Raw genomic sequence first — 19,532 nt, forward strand, 5'->3', positions numbered from 1 at the left:
TCGTAAAAAGGAAGGTTTTCTTTTTTCGTAATCGTTGTGTCAAAGATTAAGAGGTTGTTTTCTTATCGTTATCAGGATTTTTACAAAAGGATACGGATACACACATGCTTTACCTTGAAATAATAAAGTACGCATAGATTCGTTGTAATGAGATAAAGTTTATTAAAAGTCGGATTAGTCGTCACCACTTTGTACGAGTTTCTTGAACATAATAATCGCTTAAACGTAAACGCTCGAAGAACGCGTTCGCGTAGTCGTAAACGCGAAGGGTCTTCGCTACTTCGGTTTAACGCAGATGCGACACATCCGACTCACGATTTTTATTTATAACCAGGAATTTTACAAACTGTTTAAAAACTACCGGCTATACAACAGTATCAAGAGACACGGGAGTGTCTCACGCCAAGTTGTAATAACTGAGATAAAAAACCGATCGAACTAATCGGATTTATAATGTAGTTTTACTATTTAGTCTTCGCATTTCGGTGTTCAGTCTTTGCTTATAATACGAAGATACCGCGTTTAAGATATATGTAAAATTGAAAATCAAGATGGTCACATCTAGCGCTAGTCGGCAAAAAGGAGCAACAATAATATGCATTTTTACACAATTCGCTGACACTAGAGATAAGATTCGATTAATTGATAAACGGAACACATGTCTCAGAATTGATATGGCGGTATCAGGAACACTTCAGAATCAGCATTTAGGAGACGCGGTGTCGTCGAACGACGAAAAAAAAACGATGGAGCATCGATGAATCATACCACGTGCATTCCGAGCAGCCACTCATTCATATACTTATAATGATAATTAGTATTTATTATGATTATGATACAAATGTTACATGTTAATATCTTTATAGTAATCGGCAGTCTCTGTGCTGGTCTCTTTGACATCGCCGCCGCGTTAAGTAATCGTTTATTACGTTATAGAGAGCACACTCGGAGCATCCCCGCTATTTTTTTTCCTCTTTCTTCCCTTTTTCTTTCTCCCTCGCACTTTTCTAGAACGTAATCGACAGATCAAACGGGGGCGTGTGTCGGCTCAGGTCCCTAAGTATCTCCTCCCTCCCTCTCCTTCTCCTCCTCCACCGTCAACTATTTACATAATTGCCTTGCGAAATCTCTCCGTATAACACGCTGCATTTATTCACGGAAGGAAAAGAAAAACGGAAAAACGTTTACGTTTGCTTTTGCTCCGAATTCTTATCTATCTTCGCGGCGTATCCGCCAAACCGGCCTCGTGAAATTTTTATTCAATTTGTTCGAAATGAAACGTGAGTCGTGATCGCACGTTTTTTTATCTTTTGCAGTACAAAACGCGCTTACGTGATATTTCCGATGTATAGAAGGCTCGCAGTGAAATATCGTACAAAAGAAAGAAGCAAAGACGAAGCGAAAAGAAAAAACGAAAGGGAAACAAGTAATACAATACATTTGCGCGGCTGTTAATTATCAATAGTCGAGACATCCATTAACTCGCAATCCATTACTCGCGAGATACAATAATGTGCCTCTCATACCTATCGAACATGTGATACTCGTATTACTATCTATTGTTCAATTCTTCTTACGTGGAGATATACTGTTACATACAGAATTTCGCACCGACTGGCTATTCGCGACTTTGTTCCCTCGTCGAAAGAAAAATTCAATTCTTTCTTTTCTGATCGTCCTACTGTTCTTTGTACAAGTTCGTTAACGTATTCTATTCTATCGATTAATCTTAACGAGATACTCAGTGAATTACGTTGTCCGTACAACCTTGAAACGAAACATATCGTGCAACAAAATGCAGATATATGAATTTTTCCCCCGTAACAGTTGCATCACAACTGTATGTATTTCACAAAGATACATACTACTTATTTGACGACTCTGTAAGACGCTGAGTATCGCGCTAAACTCGAATTTGCAAACCTACATCGCTATATCTGGGGTCTGCCCAAATTCTGAGAAACGGTGACAAGGTCTTGCTGGCTATTTCTCAGGTTTTGGTGAGTTCACCAAATTTAAGCATCCATGCTTCTTTCGATATTCGAATATCAGAACTGAGCTGTTTAGAGAAGGCAAAGTGTTTAACAAAGTATATATATTTTTTTAGAAAAATCGAGCATGATTACGGAATGACGTAACGGGAATAAGTAAAATGCGATTTGGAGTAAACTGTATTCGCATTTAAATGCGATTCGCAGCAGCGAAGAGAATTGTGAATCACAATGAAAATGACCAGCTTAGGTGTGGTATTAATAAACGTATGAGAATTTCAGAAAGACAAATGGATGACTGCTTTGATGGAAAAGAAAGATTCTTACAGTTGTGTGTACACTACTATCTACAAAAACTTCAATGTACTTTCTCTTTTTTAATTTTAATATCCTCTTCGTATTATGCTCGTGTTGCAATAAATAGTATAAATTTTACATAGGCAGTTTTACATATGCTACTGTACAAGACGAAGTGCAAAAAGACTTATACTTTCCCCACTCCAATTGAAATATAAATTTATCGATGTAAATAAATCTACAGCGTTAGGCTCAAATGTAATTTTCATACAATAAATCTGACACTGAAAAGGAAATTCCGAAATATATTATTAGAATTTGAAAATAGCGTCACCACCCAGCAGTGACGTTTTCTTTAAGATGACTTAATTTATTAATAAAATGTTTATCTCATAAACCAGGATAAATTAAAGCCGCTTATCATTATCCATTACGCTACATTTATTTCACAGGACCAGTCATTCCATCCTCGGATAAAAAAATCTAGTAATTTCTTTGGCAAATAAATCTCTTATGTCTCTGCCTGGATCGTAGTAGCATTGGGCTATAAATGCAGACAGAGTAATAAGGTCATTTTGATGAACGTTGGAAAAACTGGTCCTTCAAGACAATATCGAATTTACGCTTTTGTTAATCCTCCAATATTATGCTATCTGATATTGAGTTCCAGTCCTCTTATGCCCTTGACATATTGCGGTTAATAAAATTATCTACGAGTAACTAAATAATTCTCCCTCTCCCCACAGTGTTATCAATCTGATCGGGTTAAACATTTAATTGTATTAATTAAATTAATTTCTCTAGAGCGTCAAATCAAGCATTAGATAGTATTTTCACTGTAAAAGTCTGTAAAAATTCATGGATGAAAATGAATGAAAATTTAGAGAACGAATATCAAATGTGAATCGCGGATAGACATAAGCTTTGGAAGATTGACAATGTACCCATTTTTTTTCCATTCAAAGTCGTGATTTTTACAAATTATATTTTTACATACCGGAATGCACGTGGTGACATTCATTACATATCATTGCAATTTTATCGTTGCGAAATAAATACGATAATAATGAAAGCTTCTTATCAACTTTAGTGTCAGCTGGTATTGGTAAAAAGACGCATATCATCGGAGCAACGTATAGACAACGTGATTTTTAATGATAGATAAGTACAAGACATTTTTTGTGCTCAGTTTCTCCTGGAATATATCTACGTATTCTGTCCTTGGGTTTCGTAAAGCGTATATGCGCGCGTTTATCTATAGCATAAGTAACGTTTACTATAGACAATGCGCGCATATGCGCTTTACGAAACCCAGGGCGTATTCGATACAATAAACTGCATTTCTCTTTTATTATAATGCTGTAGTAACGATTATTGCATATCAACAATATCATTATAACATAATGTTATGTCACGAAACATTTTCCCAAAGAAGATTTTTACAGCACAAGTAGAATGTCTACATGTACCAGATATATCCATATTGTAATACGCACAATAAGCATAGTTTTATAATGCCTATTAAAACTCATATAAATATATGAGCAATATAGATAAATTATCAATAAAATTTCTACTGAATAATCAGAGATTATGACAAAAAATCACCTCTTACAATACCAATATTCTTCACACACTCAAAAATTGAAGATTTAAATAAGTTTAAATTGTATCCTCTTACGATTGACTTGAAATGGAGAGATGTAAAGAGAATACAAGCAATAACATCTACGTTAAATATCTAGTAGAGATCCTAATAGATCCTAAAAATTTTTTTTCTCACAATTGCTACTTGGATATGCATATTGAATAGTTCTCGTCCAATACGCACAGTATGTATATCTGGATGGAATTGTAAAACGGTAACGCTTTATAAAAATGGAAAATTTCTTCATTGGCGCCAGTAACAATTATTATGCTATTGCTTCGTGATTTTGATAATGAAATTGGACGAACCTCTAGAATCCAAATGAATTTATATCCTCAACCAGACCTTTGCCTTATAAACCTCTTTGGATAAATGAGAGATAAAGTTGAATGAGAGATAAGTCCCGCGACGAAAGAGCGCGAGTACGTAACGAGCGAACTCTTATGTAATCACAGTAGGCGCGTCGCGACCAGTATGCTGACGAAGTTCGGTTAATTCTAACGCGATATTAATTAATGGTTTTAAGACCAGTTGTGCGTCTTTCACGAAAATAGCCGGATCATTCTCGTAACTATCGATATACATACGGATAGTGGCACCAGAACTTCCCGTTCCGGATAAGCGGAATATTATCCGGGAGCCATCCGCAAACAATATCCGTAATCCCTAATGCACAAAATATTGTAACTAGCTTGAAGATACGAGATTACTAATATTAATACGATCGTAGAGCGTACCTGTTTCGTAGCTTTGCTACCATCGACAGGATCCGTATAGGAGTAATTGTCCGCCTGCTTAACAACATACTCTTTACCTTCGCGCTGCAGCTTTCTGCCGATAAAATCTGGCTTCTGAATCAGGGCTTCGATACTCTGCATCATTTTATCCGCGCTCGCGGAATCGCAATTTTCATAATCGTACCTATATGATCAACAATACATCCACAAATTTAGAAGCGTTGAATCAAAACACATTTAAATATGTATTCGAAAATAACAGACGAGTATGTATGTGCACCTAGTAAAGAAATTTCTTCCATAAACTTTCCAGTGATCCAATAAAATATCCTCCACGGATTTTCCTCGTCCCGCAATTACATTGAGCCACGCCAGGCATGCCCAGATTCCATCTTTTTCGCGGATATGATCGGAACCGGTGCCGAAACTTTCCTCTCCGCATATCGACAGATCTCCAACATCCATAAGGTTTCCTATAAGTTATATTAAACAAGCATTGTAAAAAATAATAACTTTTAATACAATAAAAGTAAAAATTCTGCATTACCAAAGTATTTCCATCCAGTAGGAACCTCGAAGAATTTTACCCCGTCTTTAGCGGCGACTCTATCAACAGCTGCAGCCGTTGGCATTGATCTAGCATATCCTTTAACGCCAGTCTTTTGGAAATACGGAATTAATTTTAGATTAGCAGCTAATACCGCTAAGGAATCGGAAGGAGTGACGAAAAAGGCTTTCTTGCCCAAGATCTGTAAGTGTGCAAGCACAATTTAACGAAACAATTTCCTATCTGGACCAATTTTCGATGGATTTTACTCACCATATTTCTGTCTCCGTCCCCATCGAAAGCTGCACCAAAGTCGTACGGTCCTTCCTTCATAGCATTCACTAAATCTTTGGCATAAGTTAAATTTGGATCGGGGTGTAAACCACCGAAATCTTCTAACGGCTTTATATTCACTAAGCATGTGTCATCGACGCCTAATTCGGTGCTAAATATTCGCTTCACGTACGGCCCCGTAACTGAAAATTATTGAGAGCTCCTATTACGATATGTGTCTGGGTAATAAAAGATGCCAAATACAAATTATATAATGCCTAACCTCCATTCATTGAGTTTATGAGAACCTTAAACGCTGGCTTATCCGCATTGCCTTGCAACAATTTTCTAATACTCGCAAAATCAAAAATCTCCTTCATAAGCTCCACATAATCGTTCACAGAATCAATTATATCGACGATAAATGGTCTGCCATCGACTTCAACAGAGGTACTCTGTACTTTATCAATATCTACCCCAATGTCAGGAATAATTTTGTAAGATTGGAGCGTTTTGGTGAGCTCGTAGATTTTGTTCGTCACGTTATCCGGAGCAGGGCCGCCGTTGTCGCAATTAAATTTAATGCCAAAGTCGGCATCGGGACCACCAGGATTGTGCGACGCAGTTAAGACAATCCCACCTTGCGTTTTATACTTTCGTATTATAGTCGACACTGCTGGCGTCGAGAGAATGCCATTTTGACCAACTATTAACTTCCCTACCTAAAAAAGAAAAATTTGTAACATATCTTCTTAATCTCTGCATATCATAATCTTTCTTACAGTAGCTTTTAATCAATTATATGTCATGTGATATTAATTTAATAAATGTGGTCAGTTGGGTCAATTAAAAGCTATCTGCGTTAATTATTTACTGACAAAGCAAAAGTCATTGTTTCTGCTCTCTCACACAGTTGTCTGTAGATAATCTCTTACAAAAGAATTACCCAATTGCATTACTTTTCTGAGTAAAAACGTCGATTCTATCAAATGAATAATACACCATGTGTAAAGAATCATAGATCAGTCAACTTTCTGACATAAAATCTCAAGTATAAAACTATTAAACTCTAATTGCTCCCGTTAAACAATTATTTCTCAGTCTCACAGTGCAACGGTTCTTCGTCTACGTCAATCTGTATGGTGGATCAATCAGCCTCACCCCGTTTGCCGCGGCGATCCGGATGATCTTCGCCACCGCCTCCCTCCCGTAAAACCGTCCGTCGCCGCCGACGACGAGGGTGCAGCCGGTCAGCTGATCGCCCAGGGCGTGCAGTATCGCCTGCACGAAGTTCTCCGTGTAGTGCTCCTGCTGGAAGACCTTGACGGCCTTCCGCAGGCCCGAGGTGCCCGGCTTCTGGCCCTCGTACACCCGGGTGCTCACCGTCAGGCTCGTCACCGACGTCGCGGTCATGCTCGCACGGTGGTGATTCCACGGGCGCGCTGCAACCGACAGAAAGGAGATAAAAAAACGATAAGACAAGGCGCCGAACGCTGGTTGAGGTTAATCCGTTGGCCGCGACCGGTGAGGGAATAAACCGAACGAGGAGCGTGGAGCGTACAGTACACTCGCGACGGCCGCCCGATAACTGCCGGCGGCGGGCCGAACTCCGCCTGTCAATGACACGCAAGGGCACGGGCGCCCGGTCGCCGCCATCTTGGGAGATCGCGCGCGCCAGCTGTCGCGACGGCGCGGGCAGCCTCGCGCGCACGTGCACGATCAAAATCACATGGGGCCAACGGAGCTGTGTCGTGCCCACGGTCTTGTATGTAAGACCGTGGTCGTGCCTGTGGTGCCTGTCGTTGACACCTAAGCCGGTCGGATACCTCGGCAGAAAAGGAGGAAAACGACCGCCAAGGGTCGATTACTGATAATTATTTTGATAATTAACTGTACATCGATAACCATGGATAGCCCTACGACCGTCCGGATATTGCTAAGGTATTTATTTTTAAGTAATTTATTTTAATCGACACCGGATATATCTCTTCTAATACCTCCTCTAACGAGTGGACCCGGTTTTGCGACCAATTTTTGGATTCTTGAGTTTAACACCTACAAGTTCTATTTGTTGTTTACTTTCTAAGACCGATTGTTATTTTGTAAATTAAAATAACAGTCGAGTTTTTTTTAAGAAAGCCATTTGGTATTTTCTTTTCATGAATTGAGCCAGAAAGTATTATGTGAAATTAGTAAATAAACTGTTACAGAAATATTGTGCATAAAAACCTATTCTCAAACGATTGGGATAATGTGTTGAAGTAATTTAACCGTCGCTAAACATGCATTAAAGGCCAATTCCTTTTAGTGACACAAGTCGACACAAGTATCATTCTGTCTATTCATTGAATGCCAAGAAGGATAGAACGATGTTTGTGTCGACTTGTGTCACTAAAAGGAATTGGCCCTAAATTGTGTCTTCCTCAAAAGATAAATATTTCATCAAGTCAGATTTCTTCGGAGAGAATCATAATTCTTTCGATAGTAATCTCTATATTGCAAATGTATAAAAAAGATAGAAAATATAAAATTCTTGGCTAAGTAAAAACTTTTCTTTTAAACAATAATAAGCGAAACAGGACCAATATGAGTTTCACAATTAATTAGAGATGTCCTTTTCGGTCGGGCTGGCCATGATAACTATAATAATAATATTTGTGTGAATTTTGTACTTGTTTTAATTCAATAAACTGCGCGCCGATTACTTGTCAGTTTTAAAATACAGATTTTTGTCTGAACAGTAAATTCTCATATTTAAATCGATTTAACTTTTGATGCTAATAAGCATCCTATTTAAATCATCGTGAAGAATTTATTGTGAAAAATATCCCCCAGATAGAATTTGAACCTCCCTACAATTCGTGACGGGAGTCTTTATCAATTCGATTGAGGCACACGTGATGGTATTATTTATCGCGATAACCGGTAAATAAGGAGAATATCTTGTTTCAGGCGACATGTGAATAAACAATAAGTGAAATATAGGACTGATATGAATCTTACACTTTTAAAGATGCTATTTTTGGAAAAAAAGACTGTTTTTTCCATAATAAGAAAAAAAACAAAGATTTTTATTTATTCGATTTTAAATGAAAAATGAAATCCTTTTTCGACTGATTAAATTATCTTTATATTAATAAATACTATCTATGTGTTAATTGATAGAGCTATTCTTGAAAAGAGAATCATGCTCGTACAATATGAAATTAATGTACTGTATACGATATTTACTCCAGTTTTCGAGTCGCGCACCAAGCTTCTTAAACCCGAATTTGCACAAACAGCAGATAGATCTCGCGAATGGCTGAATAGGCAGAACGACGGCGACGAACGTTCGCATATCGCCTATGCGTAATGATGCAGATAACAGTTTCATAGATAAATGACGCGTGGATTGACAACGCGGAAGCTAAACGGGAATAAGATAGGGATGGGCGCGTGACAATTTTTCGTCCGCAAATATACCGCGCGAAAATACCATGGTATTTACTCTCTCGTCGCGTTCGACAAAGCGGAAGACGAGACCGCGCAGACGACTCGCGCTGAACAATTCGCGTGACAGTTCGCCGTATCCGAGCTGAAATCAAGCCGTTTAAGAAGTCGATGGAAGTGATCACAGTGGGGGAAAAAAATCAGAAATTTAACTCGCCTGTTTGACGTCAGCATATTATACTTTACATTACTTTGAATTGAGATAGCAGATGTACCGAGCGGGCGTCTTACATACGCGTCGCTAAGAGATAATAAGTGGATATATAGGGTCGCGCGAGTTCGACGTCTGACGTGGTAGTAAAGTAATAAAAGGAAGATTCAGCGTTCAACTGCTGCGAAAGGGAAGCCTGTATTTCGCGGGAGGATATTATTAACTTTTCATAATAAAAATCTCTTTCTGAAAGCTTCGCTTTTCCCTCCCGAGACTTTGGGGTTTCCCGCCACGCGGGAAAAACGCGATTACGATTGACGGAAATTGAAATGGATGAGAGAGGTCATTCATGGGACTATTTCGCATCATCACTGAGAGAAGCGTGACAGGAGAATGCGTGATCAACGAAACGAGCACAATTACGCTCGTAAACACTCGGGCCGACTCGCGTCGATAAATTCTCGGATTATCTTGATGATAGACTGGTTTCTTCCTAGATTGCTGCAATTCTATATTTGTAACTTTTGTAACGCAAATAGAAGAAAAATAAACGCACCATCGTGGCAAACGTGCCATTTTCGCCCCCGAGAGGATCTAACAATAAGCTGAGGTCCGACTTCGTCGGGTATTGGAAGATGGCGAGATGGAGAGAGAGAGTCTCTCTCTCTCTCTCGCGGAAACCGCGGATGTCCTGGGGGAGGCCGCGAGGGTATCGGTGTCGAGAGAAGGGCGGAAGAAAGAGCGGAATCTCCGCGAAGTCACGCGATCGTCGCGACCGATCGGGTCGGCCAGCGGTTTTTAGCCGCGCTCGTCCGACGGACGCGCGCGGCACGATCGTGATCGTTGAAAAACACGCTGGCTGGAGGGAGGCGTGTTCAAGTCAAGGATACACTACCGCCAATACAAAGTCCGCGAGTTTATAAAACGGGGACGTACCTACTCCAAAACCCAGTTTTCCAGACGAGGGCGCACGATCGGTATAGCCGCGGTGGTCCCGCGGGAGCGAAGTGGTCCCACCCGATCCCCCGATCGCCGGTCGCGTAACTCGTATATACGTCAAAATACGTCACGAGGCCGGACCAGGTCCGTTCGGTCGCGTTAGAGGGGAAAGAAAAAGAAGCAGAAGAAGTAGCAGAGAAGAAGATAGTGAGTTGGACATTCTTTCAGTTTCACGCGCGACGACGAATGTCGCGCTGATACCGAATTATCGTTACCGCTTAAACTCGATAACTTTTCGCGCGATCCCGCCGGTCAATCGGTTAATTTGGACCGGAGGTCCGAAAGAAGATACTTTTATCATCCCGATAAGACCGCGGTACGTGTCGCTGGGAGCAGTTATTGAATCCGCTATCTGCCGCTCGCACCTCGTGGGGTGATACGCGTTCGGCGTGTTTGACGTATTTCATAGCTTCACGTAAAAAAAAAAAGAAAAAAAGAAGGAAGGGAAAGAAAAAAAATAGGCGATGACGGGAGAGGAGATCTCATTGAGCATGATTATATAGCTTAATGCGACGTAGAACGCTCGTCGTTCACACTTCGTGCTTCCTAAAGCAAGTACTCGTAAGTATCCTTATCCTTCCGTGTGTCTCCGATCTCGATTCGCTGCTCCGAAAAGCCACCGCGTTCGAGGAGGCCAGGGTCTTGAACGGAAGAACAGACTTTCTTTCATTACAGCGATATCTTTTTTTTTTGTCAGTTTCAGAGACATTATGTATAAGTCGCGTATTTACCCAGGCAGCGACTCCTCGCTGACACGGGACAGCGGTTCCGAGAGCACGCCGTTACTCTCGTCGGAATCCCGCACGAGCCCGGAACCGGCGATATTCGGCGATTCGGAAACGAGCGACTTAGATCCGAGCCCAGCCGGCTGCTCTTTCATGTAAGATGTCGATGAGACGCATCTGCGAGATGTATCATATTATATATTTCATATAATTTATTTCATATAATTGGTATATATATAATTAATTAATAACGTAATTCATAACGTACGTAATTATAGATATGATAGTGACATATACCAATCGTATATATATATATATTACTTATAGAGAGATCTATGTTATCTACGTCATTCTACGTGGGTTTTTCTTACATATCTTACATATCTCCTATTTTCTATCTAGATACGGGAGCGTAGACACCGCCAGTTACAACACGATTCTAGCCCTACCGAAGAGGCCATTCTCTTCGACGCGGGATAGTGAATTATTCGTTTCCACAATGGCGAGTCCACTTTGCATAGTGAATCTCGACTACGAAAGAAATTACGAGTCGCACAACGTTGACTTGGTAAGAATAACAATTGTATGTATGTGTATGCGTGTGTTTCTTTTCTTCAAAGAAATCTGCTATAAAAATCAGCTTTTCGAGGAAAATGCGTTCAAAGTTTAGCAAAATTTCACGCAACAGTTTTTTACTCAATTTAGCATTGCACATTTGTTTTTATAATAAGTATAAAGTTCAATTTTTCCTTTCTTCTTTATTTCTTCACGAAAATTATATAAGATCCGTTTATTTAAAGCTCGACTTCTACATCGATGTTAGAAATAACGATGTTGGATCAGTTTTAATGGAAAAAAAAATAGTTTGATATCAGAACTGCTAAAATCTAAAATCTTCCAAAAATTCGTCACGGTAATAAATTCGAACGTAACAAAATGCAATAAGAATATTAGTGTACATTCGTCTCGATGACCGGTAAATGCGCTAATGCTAATGTAAATCCGATCTCTTCAATTTTATGCATCACTTTATTCATTTTATTTTTTTATCAGACGAACGAAAATTCCAACGCGAAGAAAGCGCACGAGATAGATTTTAATCCTGGATCCCTGCAGTTTCAACCCGATATCGTGCAAGCCGCCTGCAAGGATCTCGAACCGAAGCAGAATTCGCTGGTAACCATGTGAGTGTCTTCTGATAAGATAGCTAACTAAGTAATGTTATGTGGTGAAACAACGGGGAAAATTTTTCGAATTTTTCGCTCACATGGGCACAGTGCGCTCTTAATGGACGGCCCCTTAAAATCAATGAGTCACCGATCGATACTCTTGCCCTAAATACCCTTCCGCAAGCCGAGCGGAGATAGCGCATTCAACAGTGCACAGATTCAACAGATTACGGAAGAAATCATAGAATTTATCTATCGTTTGTGTCTGCCCTCTCCCCTTCCTCAGAGATTAAAACACCTGATTCTACAACTCTTAACGACAGTTTTGTTATCGTTATGTATTGTCGTTGCGCAGTTCTTTTTACCTTATACCTGCGCAACGACAATAATAATAATAACAGAATGGAGGTTACAGAAATCGTAATCAAGCTTTGAATCATCGGCGCATTCTTTCGTTGATCCGTTAGTTAACATACACCTTCAAATTACGATACACTGTTAAATATTAAATGAAATTTAAATCAACACCTTGAATTAAATAATGTTTCGTTATTTTTAACTGTCATGTGTGTGTCGAAATTTATTATTTTAACACAAAACAGTATTATTTCAGCACTCTATTGGTTTAGTTAAATTAACGGCATATTGAGGAGCAGTGGCGATCTATAGGAATTATTAAAAACGACTGAAAAAATAAGTATAACTTACTACGAATTCAACATTTAACAGTGTATGTAAAACATTTAACATTCCTAATATTGAAATTAATTTCTGCGAAAGTTGTATTATTATTAAGGCTCCTGGTCCCTGAGCCGAGAACTCTGCGTTGACGGTGGCGACGTACCGTCGCGGCAGAAATCAGAACTCTCTCCAATGGAGAATTCTGTCCTTTGTGACATGTTGACAACCTATTTTGTTGTGCATGCTATTTCTTTATTATTCGCTCTGTGCTTGTGCTCTAACGTTTAACATATTCGTGAAAGTCGTAAAATTGGCCGAAAAGTAAGATTTGCATGCGGAAGGAACGTTTTCACCTCCTTTCGATAGTCGTTAAACGGCTGTTTTTCCCGTATGTTTAGGCTTCGTTTTATGGCTGTTTGTTTATCGTCGAGAGAAAAGGGTAGTTTTCGGCCAATTTCGGAAGTGTTCTGAAACGATCTATAGTGATGTTTTATTGAAATGTCTTTTTATTTGAAAATGGCATGCACAACAAAATTGGGTGTTTTCCTCGCCTCGATAGTAATAATCCAATATGGCCGCGGTGACTACCCAGGAGCCTTAATACACAACTTTCCCAGAAATTAATATTACTAATTCCTGATTAATCTATCGAATCAATGGAACATTCAACGTTCAACAAATAACATCCGATGCAGAGATATAATTTCTCCAGTAGCAAGTTTCAATGCTTATTTCATCTCTCTGCATTTCGCGACGAAACTTTATAGGAGAGACAAAAGATTTCACGTGGGGTGCTCGCACTGCTCGCGCCGATTCGAGGGGGAGATTTCACTTCCTCGCCCCCGTCTCGGCGTCGCGGTTGACTTTACAGCGGACGCCGCACACGGTGCACGCAAAGGGAGAACGGGGTGACAAAGGGGAGGGCGGGGGGGAGGAGACGAGGACGAGGGGTAGAGAAGTAAAAAAGCGGAGATCGATGGCGACGCGCTTAGCGTTATCAACGCCGCCGGTGAAAAGTATACTTGTTTATAATTGTAATGTAAATGTTATTCAACGGCGGCGATGTTTTCGCGTCTCGTCGCGTCCTGCGGCTGGGCACGGGGTGAATCTCTCTCTCTCTCTCTATCTGCTCTCGCACGCGTATCACGCGGTCTCGTTTATCTCCCGCTGATGGCTGATGGCAACCGGCCCGAAACTTGCATCAGCGCATCTCTGAATTGATTCTTCCTCGTCATCACGACCGATACCCTCGCAACGGCGGCGGCGGCGGCGGCAGCGCGCGCGGCGTTAGGGGGCGAGAAATCGTGTATCAAGTATCAACAACTATATTTCAGAGACGCTATCGCGCCCAAGTAATCTCGCGCGTCGCGCACCAAAAAGAGCGTTCGTTATTTAAAGATAAAACACGGCATGAGAATAATTGTTGCATATAAAACGCGACAATTGATTGACGGCGCTGGAAAATAACGCGGGGGGGATCTGAAAGAAACGATTAAACGTGGACTCGATCCGCGCGCGAGGTTTTTCTCTCGCGTCGTCGACCCGCGGTCGACCGTGGGAAAGAAGCGGCGCGAAAAGGGTGTCCCCCCTCCCTCTCTTTCCCGCGGTGAAAATCACCGGAGAAATGCACTGGCGTCGCTTCTTTTTATAGCCGTAGATAAGAGGGAGACGATCGATGTCGTAACTGTTTTCTCTCAATTATCAGTTAACGTAAACAGATCTCGTGACGCGCTCGCGAAACCGGCGGGTCAATCGGCGCTTCGTAATCGAATTCGCGCGCGCGCGCGCGGGCGGCCGCTCGCGCACACACCAGCACACACACGCACACGGCGCGCCGTCGTCTACATGTGACTGATATAACCTAAATACGTGATCGTGCGTCCGACATCGTGCGTGGCTCGGCGACGCCGACGACGCGCCTTTAACGGAGCGCGAGCGTAAGGAGATGACGTTTTTGACAGACTCACCGTCATAGCCGCGACGACCTCGCGGGCCTGCCCGTGGACGGGATCGTCGTGCATCGCGTCCTCCTCAGACGCCGACGAAGAGCCTCTTCCTCGCGGTGCGACTACAACTCGCGGCCTCCCGTTCCCGCGTCAGGAAAACGAGCGAGACCCGGCCCGCGCGGCTGTCCGCTCCGCTCCCGACACGTTACACGTTTCGCGCCCGGTCCTTAAACCTCGCGGCCGAGATTAGAGATGCCGGGGGACGCGGCCGCTCGTTTCCGAGACGCGGGAACGAAGGTGCGCGAGAATCCGCGCCTCGCGCCGGAGCGTCTGGAGCGCGGCGCGACGGGTGACGGGACGCCCGAAGGGGTTACCGCTCTGTCTGTTGCCCGGGCAACAGACGACCGCCCCGAGAAGGTGAATGCCCTTAGCCGGCAACCCGCCGCCCGCCGCCGCCTGCCGCCACCGATGCCGCCGGATGGGCGCGCGCACCGGAGCTGCGCTCCTCGCGGGCAATGGAGCAATCGCGATCATCGCGATATTCGATTATTTGGCCGCGTTCAGCAGACACAACTGTTGAGTTCGTCTTATCAACACTCTGCGTTGATTGGTTGGATCTAAAAGTAAGAGCCAATCACGTTCGACTGCTACTGAGCGGCTTGGTCTGCTGAACGCGCCCATCGCGACGCAACGGATCAGGGATTTTCAGATTTTGGCGTCGACGATATGCTTGCAATTAGAATCGGGAATGGAATTAAATTAAATTTTCCTTAGATGTTAAATACCTTTTTGTCCGCTATCACGCGCGATCTATGATTTTTGTAACGTAAATTTTATTATACTTGATAAAAACGATATAAGAAAGTCAAAGGACTAAATATGGGCAATATATATGTATACAATGAGCGTTTGCTTATTTTATTTTAATCCTTATACCTTGCGGCTTAGAGGATGACTCCTGGTTTATATTTTACATTTTCCTTTCTATTTCTATTTTACATCTCCATAAAGCAAAACGGAGCTAATTTAATGTAAGTAAAGTCTAAAATCTGTGTCTATATAAAACAGAACAAAATTAATATCATAAAATAGAAATCAAATGAGTTTACTTTATTTTACCGGATATAAAGTTGTAGATCGTGCATGATAGCATAGAATTGCATGATATATGTAGAACGTTTAAATAGAACATTTTTGTTCTCGTTTATTCCTTAACTTTTTCTGCTTTGTTTGCGATAAGATGTGACCTGTTTTCTGAAAAAGATAAGCGGAAGGAAAAACGGAAACTTTAAAGATGACGCGGCAAAACTTAGCTTAGAGATATAAAAATGCAACGAGCATTAATCGTTACTTCCGACGGGTCTAAAATTAATATTCTGTATCTCCATACGAGAGAGAGCCGGCGCCTATATTTTCGATGAACGATAGAATTGGGTCTCTGTCCGGCTCGCTCCGGACGGGTAAACAGAAAAATTACAACGAGAAGAGAGACAGATATATAGAGTTTGTGAAATCGGATGTTTGGCCCACGTTCGAAAGTGCGCGTCTTGACCGCCGAAAATAGTTTTTCTACGAGAATATTACAAACTTAATTAATTCTTATATTTTAGATTTTTGATATGGAATACAATACTGGGATCGTCGTTACTGACGATGCCATGGGGAATTACGATGGCCGAAAGTAAGCGCGCTTATCTAGCGGTCGCGAAAGAGGCGCATAATTACTAATTACGTACGCATAATTACACGTGATTCCGCCAAGTGGCCTTTACAATGACATCCACGCATCAAGTTCAGCAGTATAGAATAAAGATACACGCAATTGCCCTTGATCCACATGCCGTGTAGTATATACGACTGCTTATGATACGACCATGGGATTCGTATTAGATAACCGTGGTGATAGAAACACGATGATAATGCGCATTCTGATGCGCAACCGAGTGTCTTTTCTTCGGAAGACAGATAGGGGGGGGGGGGGAGGTATCTTTTTACGAGTCCGAACGCGATGTGCGAAGTGTCGATTATCGGAGAAATGTTTGCGTACACGAACGTAACGTAATGTTACACATTATTCAAGAGGAAATTGCTGATAAGCTGTATATAGAGGATATCCGAGCTGACTCGCATATTTATTATAAATAGATTAGAAGTTTCTCGACGACCTCGATCGCCGCTTTTCTTCTCTGATATTTCGTAAATTCGAGAATCAGAATTATGAAATAGATATTCAACGTGGAATTACGTATATCATGCATATATACATATATATAATTTTATGTATATATAATTTCACGTTAAATTTCTTTTATACGTCTGATTTTTGAATAAAAATTACATTAGAATCGATCTGTCGAAAAATACATAATCTCCTGTAAGATTATCATATTTTTTTTTCTACGAGAATATTACAAACTTAATTAATTCTTATATTTTAGATTTTCGATATGGAATACAATACTGGGATCGTCGTTACTGACGATGCCATGGGGAATTACGATGGCCGGATTCTTTCCTGGAATCATCCTCAACCTGCTGATGAGCGGTTTGTGCCTGTACACCGCTTACCGTCTCGTAGCTGCACACGCTTATCACGGTAAAAGAATCTTTCATCGCAAAATTTCTATCGCAACGTGCGACGTAATTAATAATACTGCGATGAATTACATATAGGTGGTGGAGCAAATGTAGAAGTCTTAGACTTGTGCCGAATATACATCGGCAAATGGGCGGAACAAATCGCTAGAATCTTTAGTATTGCCGTACTGTTGGGCGCAACCATAGCTTACTGGATATTGATGGCTAACTTCCTGTACAATAGCGTCAATTTTATTTATGGTAAATATTCTTGTTCCAAACAAGACGCGAACAAAGATCCTTGCGGAATTATCTTGGAATACGGTATTCATTTTCCAGATAGCACAGCTGGCTGGTCGACGTATTCTGCATCTGCGAACATTTCGTATAAAGAAGGTACATAATACATGTAATAAGTACAAAATCTCAACTTATTCCAAACGCAAACAAAATCCTTGTGGAATCATCTTGGAACACGGTTATTCATTTTCCAGGTAACATAGCTGGCTGGCCGACATACTCTGAGAACATTTCGCATAAAGAAGGTACATATACATATATAAATACAAAATCTTAACTTATTCCTCAAGAATAACGTGTTTCCAGTTTGGTTTTATCGCTTGGATTACAGTTTTGTGCCCGAAAGAGATCCGAGACAATAGCACCGTTCTGACTCGCGAGAAAACGTTTGATATGCTGGGACCAGCCTGGGATTTGCACAATACGGTGCCTGTGTTTCTGGCTCTACTGATATTTCCCCTTTTAAATTTTAACAGCACGACATTTTTCACGAAATTTAACTCTCTCGGTGAGTATACATATACGTTAGTCACCTTTATATTTAATATACCATTCGAATGTTCTCTTAATAATATCTTATCATGCAACTCTAATTAAAAATCTGTCGTTATGAGATATAAGTTTTTAATATATCTTACAGGAACGGTGTCAGTCATGTATCTAGTTGTTTTCGTTGTGATAAAATCGGCATCGTGGGGCGTCAACATGGACCAAGCCGAATGGGCAATAAGTTGGGTAATACGGCCCACATTTCCGGCGCTTACCGGAATGCTAGCAATGTCGTTCTTCATCCACAACATTGTAGTCAACATAATGCATAATAATCGCGATCAAGAAAAGAATGTTAGTTCCTTTAAATGCATTTTTTTTTTACTCCATTTGTACCTTTTGTGGAGATTAAATAGAAAAACGATTTTATTTTTAGGGGAGGGATTTAACCATAGCCTATCTCCTCGTCACGTTAACTTATATCATCGTTGGAGTATCGTTTTTCATGTGTTTCCCACTGCCTAAATCGTGCATAGAAGATGTAAGTACGCACAATATTTTTATGCGGAAACGATAAAATATTTAATATAACGTGATATAAAAATTTCTCTATTTTCTAAACTGTGGATCTTGTTTCATTTCAGAATCTACTGAATAATTTTCAAAAATGGGATGGCCTCACGCTAGGTGCTCGTATACTGCTACTTTTCCAATTGGTGACTGTCTATCCTTTGCTCGCGTACATGCTACGTATCCAGTTACTTTCGTGGATATACAAAGGAGCGTCTAATAGAGCCTTAGTGCTCTTCATTAATCTCATATTGGTTTCTATATGTATCATCTTCGCGACATTTGTACCCTACATTGGGACCATTGTCAGGTATACCGGCGCTTTAAGTGGACTTATCTATGTTTTCACTTTCCCGTGTTTACTGCATTTGTCCATTTTGAAAAAAGAAGGAAAGCTAGGCGTGTGTTCGGTATTATTCCACTTAGCAATACCGGTTATCGGATTTTTAAATCTCATGGCTCAGTTCTTCATCATAGATCGTTGAGCACATTGTTTTAAATCTTATAGACTGTGCGACTACATTTATATTTGATATTAATTATTTATGAATGCAATTGTGTATATCACTATGAACTTTAAGAAAATTCTGTAGTGTTCGAAAATTGTACTAAAAATAGGTAGATTTAAATAGGTAAAGAAGTGTTGGGCACAAAATACAGTTTTTATTGCATTTGAGCAGTCGATTATAACAGAAATTCATAAGTTGAATTGAAAAATGTATTAAAGTTCAAGATAGCACAATAGAAATTATGTATTAAGTCAGCTGTTTTATAAAACGTAATAAATAACATAATTTATTTAATTCCTCGCGACACATTAATCTAAGAGAGATAGATTTATTTTCTTACTGTGAATATATAAAGACGCATCAATGTCGACTCTACTTTATGTACTTCAATAAACACATGTAGTATTAAATGTACAATTATTTTTATATTT

At 40.6% G+C, this 19,532-nt stretch overlaps 2 protein-coding genes across 11 annotated transcripts; one reads left to right on the forward strand and one right to left on the reverse strand.

Moving 5' to 3' along the window:
• Positions 1 to 138: 138 nt before the first annotated feature.
• Positions 139 to 14,987, reverse strand: Pgm1 (phosphoglucose mutase 1). 4 transcript variants are annotated; one of them, XM_071770469.1, is made up of 8 exons: positions 14,678 to 14,987; positions 6,655 to 6,935; positions 5,777 to 6,215; positions 5,494 to 5,696; positions 5,221 to 5,422; positions 4,954 to 5,146; positions 4,674 to 4,857; positions 139 to 4,602 (listed from the first exon to the last, which is right to left on the reverse strand). In XM_071770469.1, exons 2-8 carry the CDS (start codon positions 6,904 to 6,906, stop codon positions 4,378 to 4,380), a joined length of 1,698 nt encoding a protein of 565 aa, XP_071626570.1. In that variant the 5' UTR covers positions 6,907 to 6,935; positions 14,678 to 14,987; the 3' UTR covers positions 139 to 4,377. The 4 variants fall into 4 exon arrangements, with proteins under 4 accessions (XP_071626570.1, XP_071626573.1, XP_071626571.1 ...); XM_071770472.1 differs by lacking the exon at positions 14,678 to 14,987 and adding an exon at positions 10,073 to 10,154; XM_071770470.1 differs by lacking the exon at positions 14,678 to 14,987 and adding an exon at positions 8,709 to 8,907.
• LOC139808452 (neutral amino acid transporter 9) lies at positions 7,241 to 19,527 on the forward strand. 7 transcript variants are annotated; one of them, XM_071770460.1, is made up of 12 exons: positions 7,241 to 7,434; positions 10,833 to 11,015; positions 11,263 to 11,428; positions 11,914 to 12,044; positions 17,095 to 17,252; positions 17,330 to 17,494; positions 17,573 to 17,629; positions 17,728 to 17,778; positions 17,865 to 18,041; positions 18,174 to 18,376; positions 18,459 to 18,563; positions 18,667 to 19,527. In XM_071770460.1, the coding sequence occupies exons 1-12, from the start codon at positions 7,400 to 7,402 to the stop codon at positions 19,075 to 19,077; spliced, it is 1,842 nt and encodes a 613-aa protein (XP_071626561.1). In that variant the 5' UTR covers positions 7,241 to 7,399; the 3' UTR covers positions 19,078 to 19,527. The 7 variants fall into 7 exon arrangements, with proteins under 7 accessions (XP_071626561.1, XP_071626564.1, XP_071626566.1 ...); XM_071770465.1 differs by having other exon boundaries at positions 7,251 to 7,434; positions 10,871 to 11,015; XM_071770461.1 differs by lacking the exon at positions 7,241 to 7,434 and adding an exon at positions 10,081 to 10,696.
• The last annotated feature ends 5 nt before the right edge of the window (positions 19,528 to 19,532 follow it).

Source organism: Temnothorax longispinosus, chromosome 2, assembly GCF_030848805.1.
Source record: "Temnothorax longispinosus isolate EJ_2023e chromosome 2, Tlon_JGU_v1, whole genome shotgun sequence".
NCBI lineage: Eukaryota > Metazoa > Arthropoda > Insecta > Hymenoptera > Formicidae > Temnothorax > Temnothorax longispinosus.

Coding starts and splice junctions, on each gene's coding strand:
- LOC139808452 (XM_071770460.1), top strand. CDS start 7,400: ATGGATAGCCCTACGACCGTCCGGATATTGCTAAG. Junction 17,495..17,572: donor TAGCGTCAATTTTATTTATG/GTAAATATTCTT, acceptor TTCATTTTCCAG/ATAGCACAGCTGGCTGGTCG. Junction 17,630..17,727: donor GAACATTTCGTATAAAGAAG/GTACATAATACA, acceptor TTCATTTTCCAG/GTAACATAGCTGGCTGGCCG.
- Pgm1 (XM_071770469.1), bottom strand. CDS start 6,906: ATGACCGCGACGTCGGTGACGAGCCTGACGGTGAGCACCCGGGTGTAC. Junction 6,216..6,654: donor GGATCGCCGCGGCAAACGGG/GTGAGGCTGATT, acceptor TTTCTTTTTTAG/GTAGGGAAGTTAATAGTTGG. Junction 5,147..5,220: donor TACTGGATGGAAATACTTTG/GTAATGCAGAAT, acceptor TATAACTTATAG/GAAACCTTATGGATGTTGGA.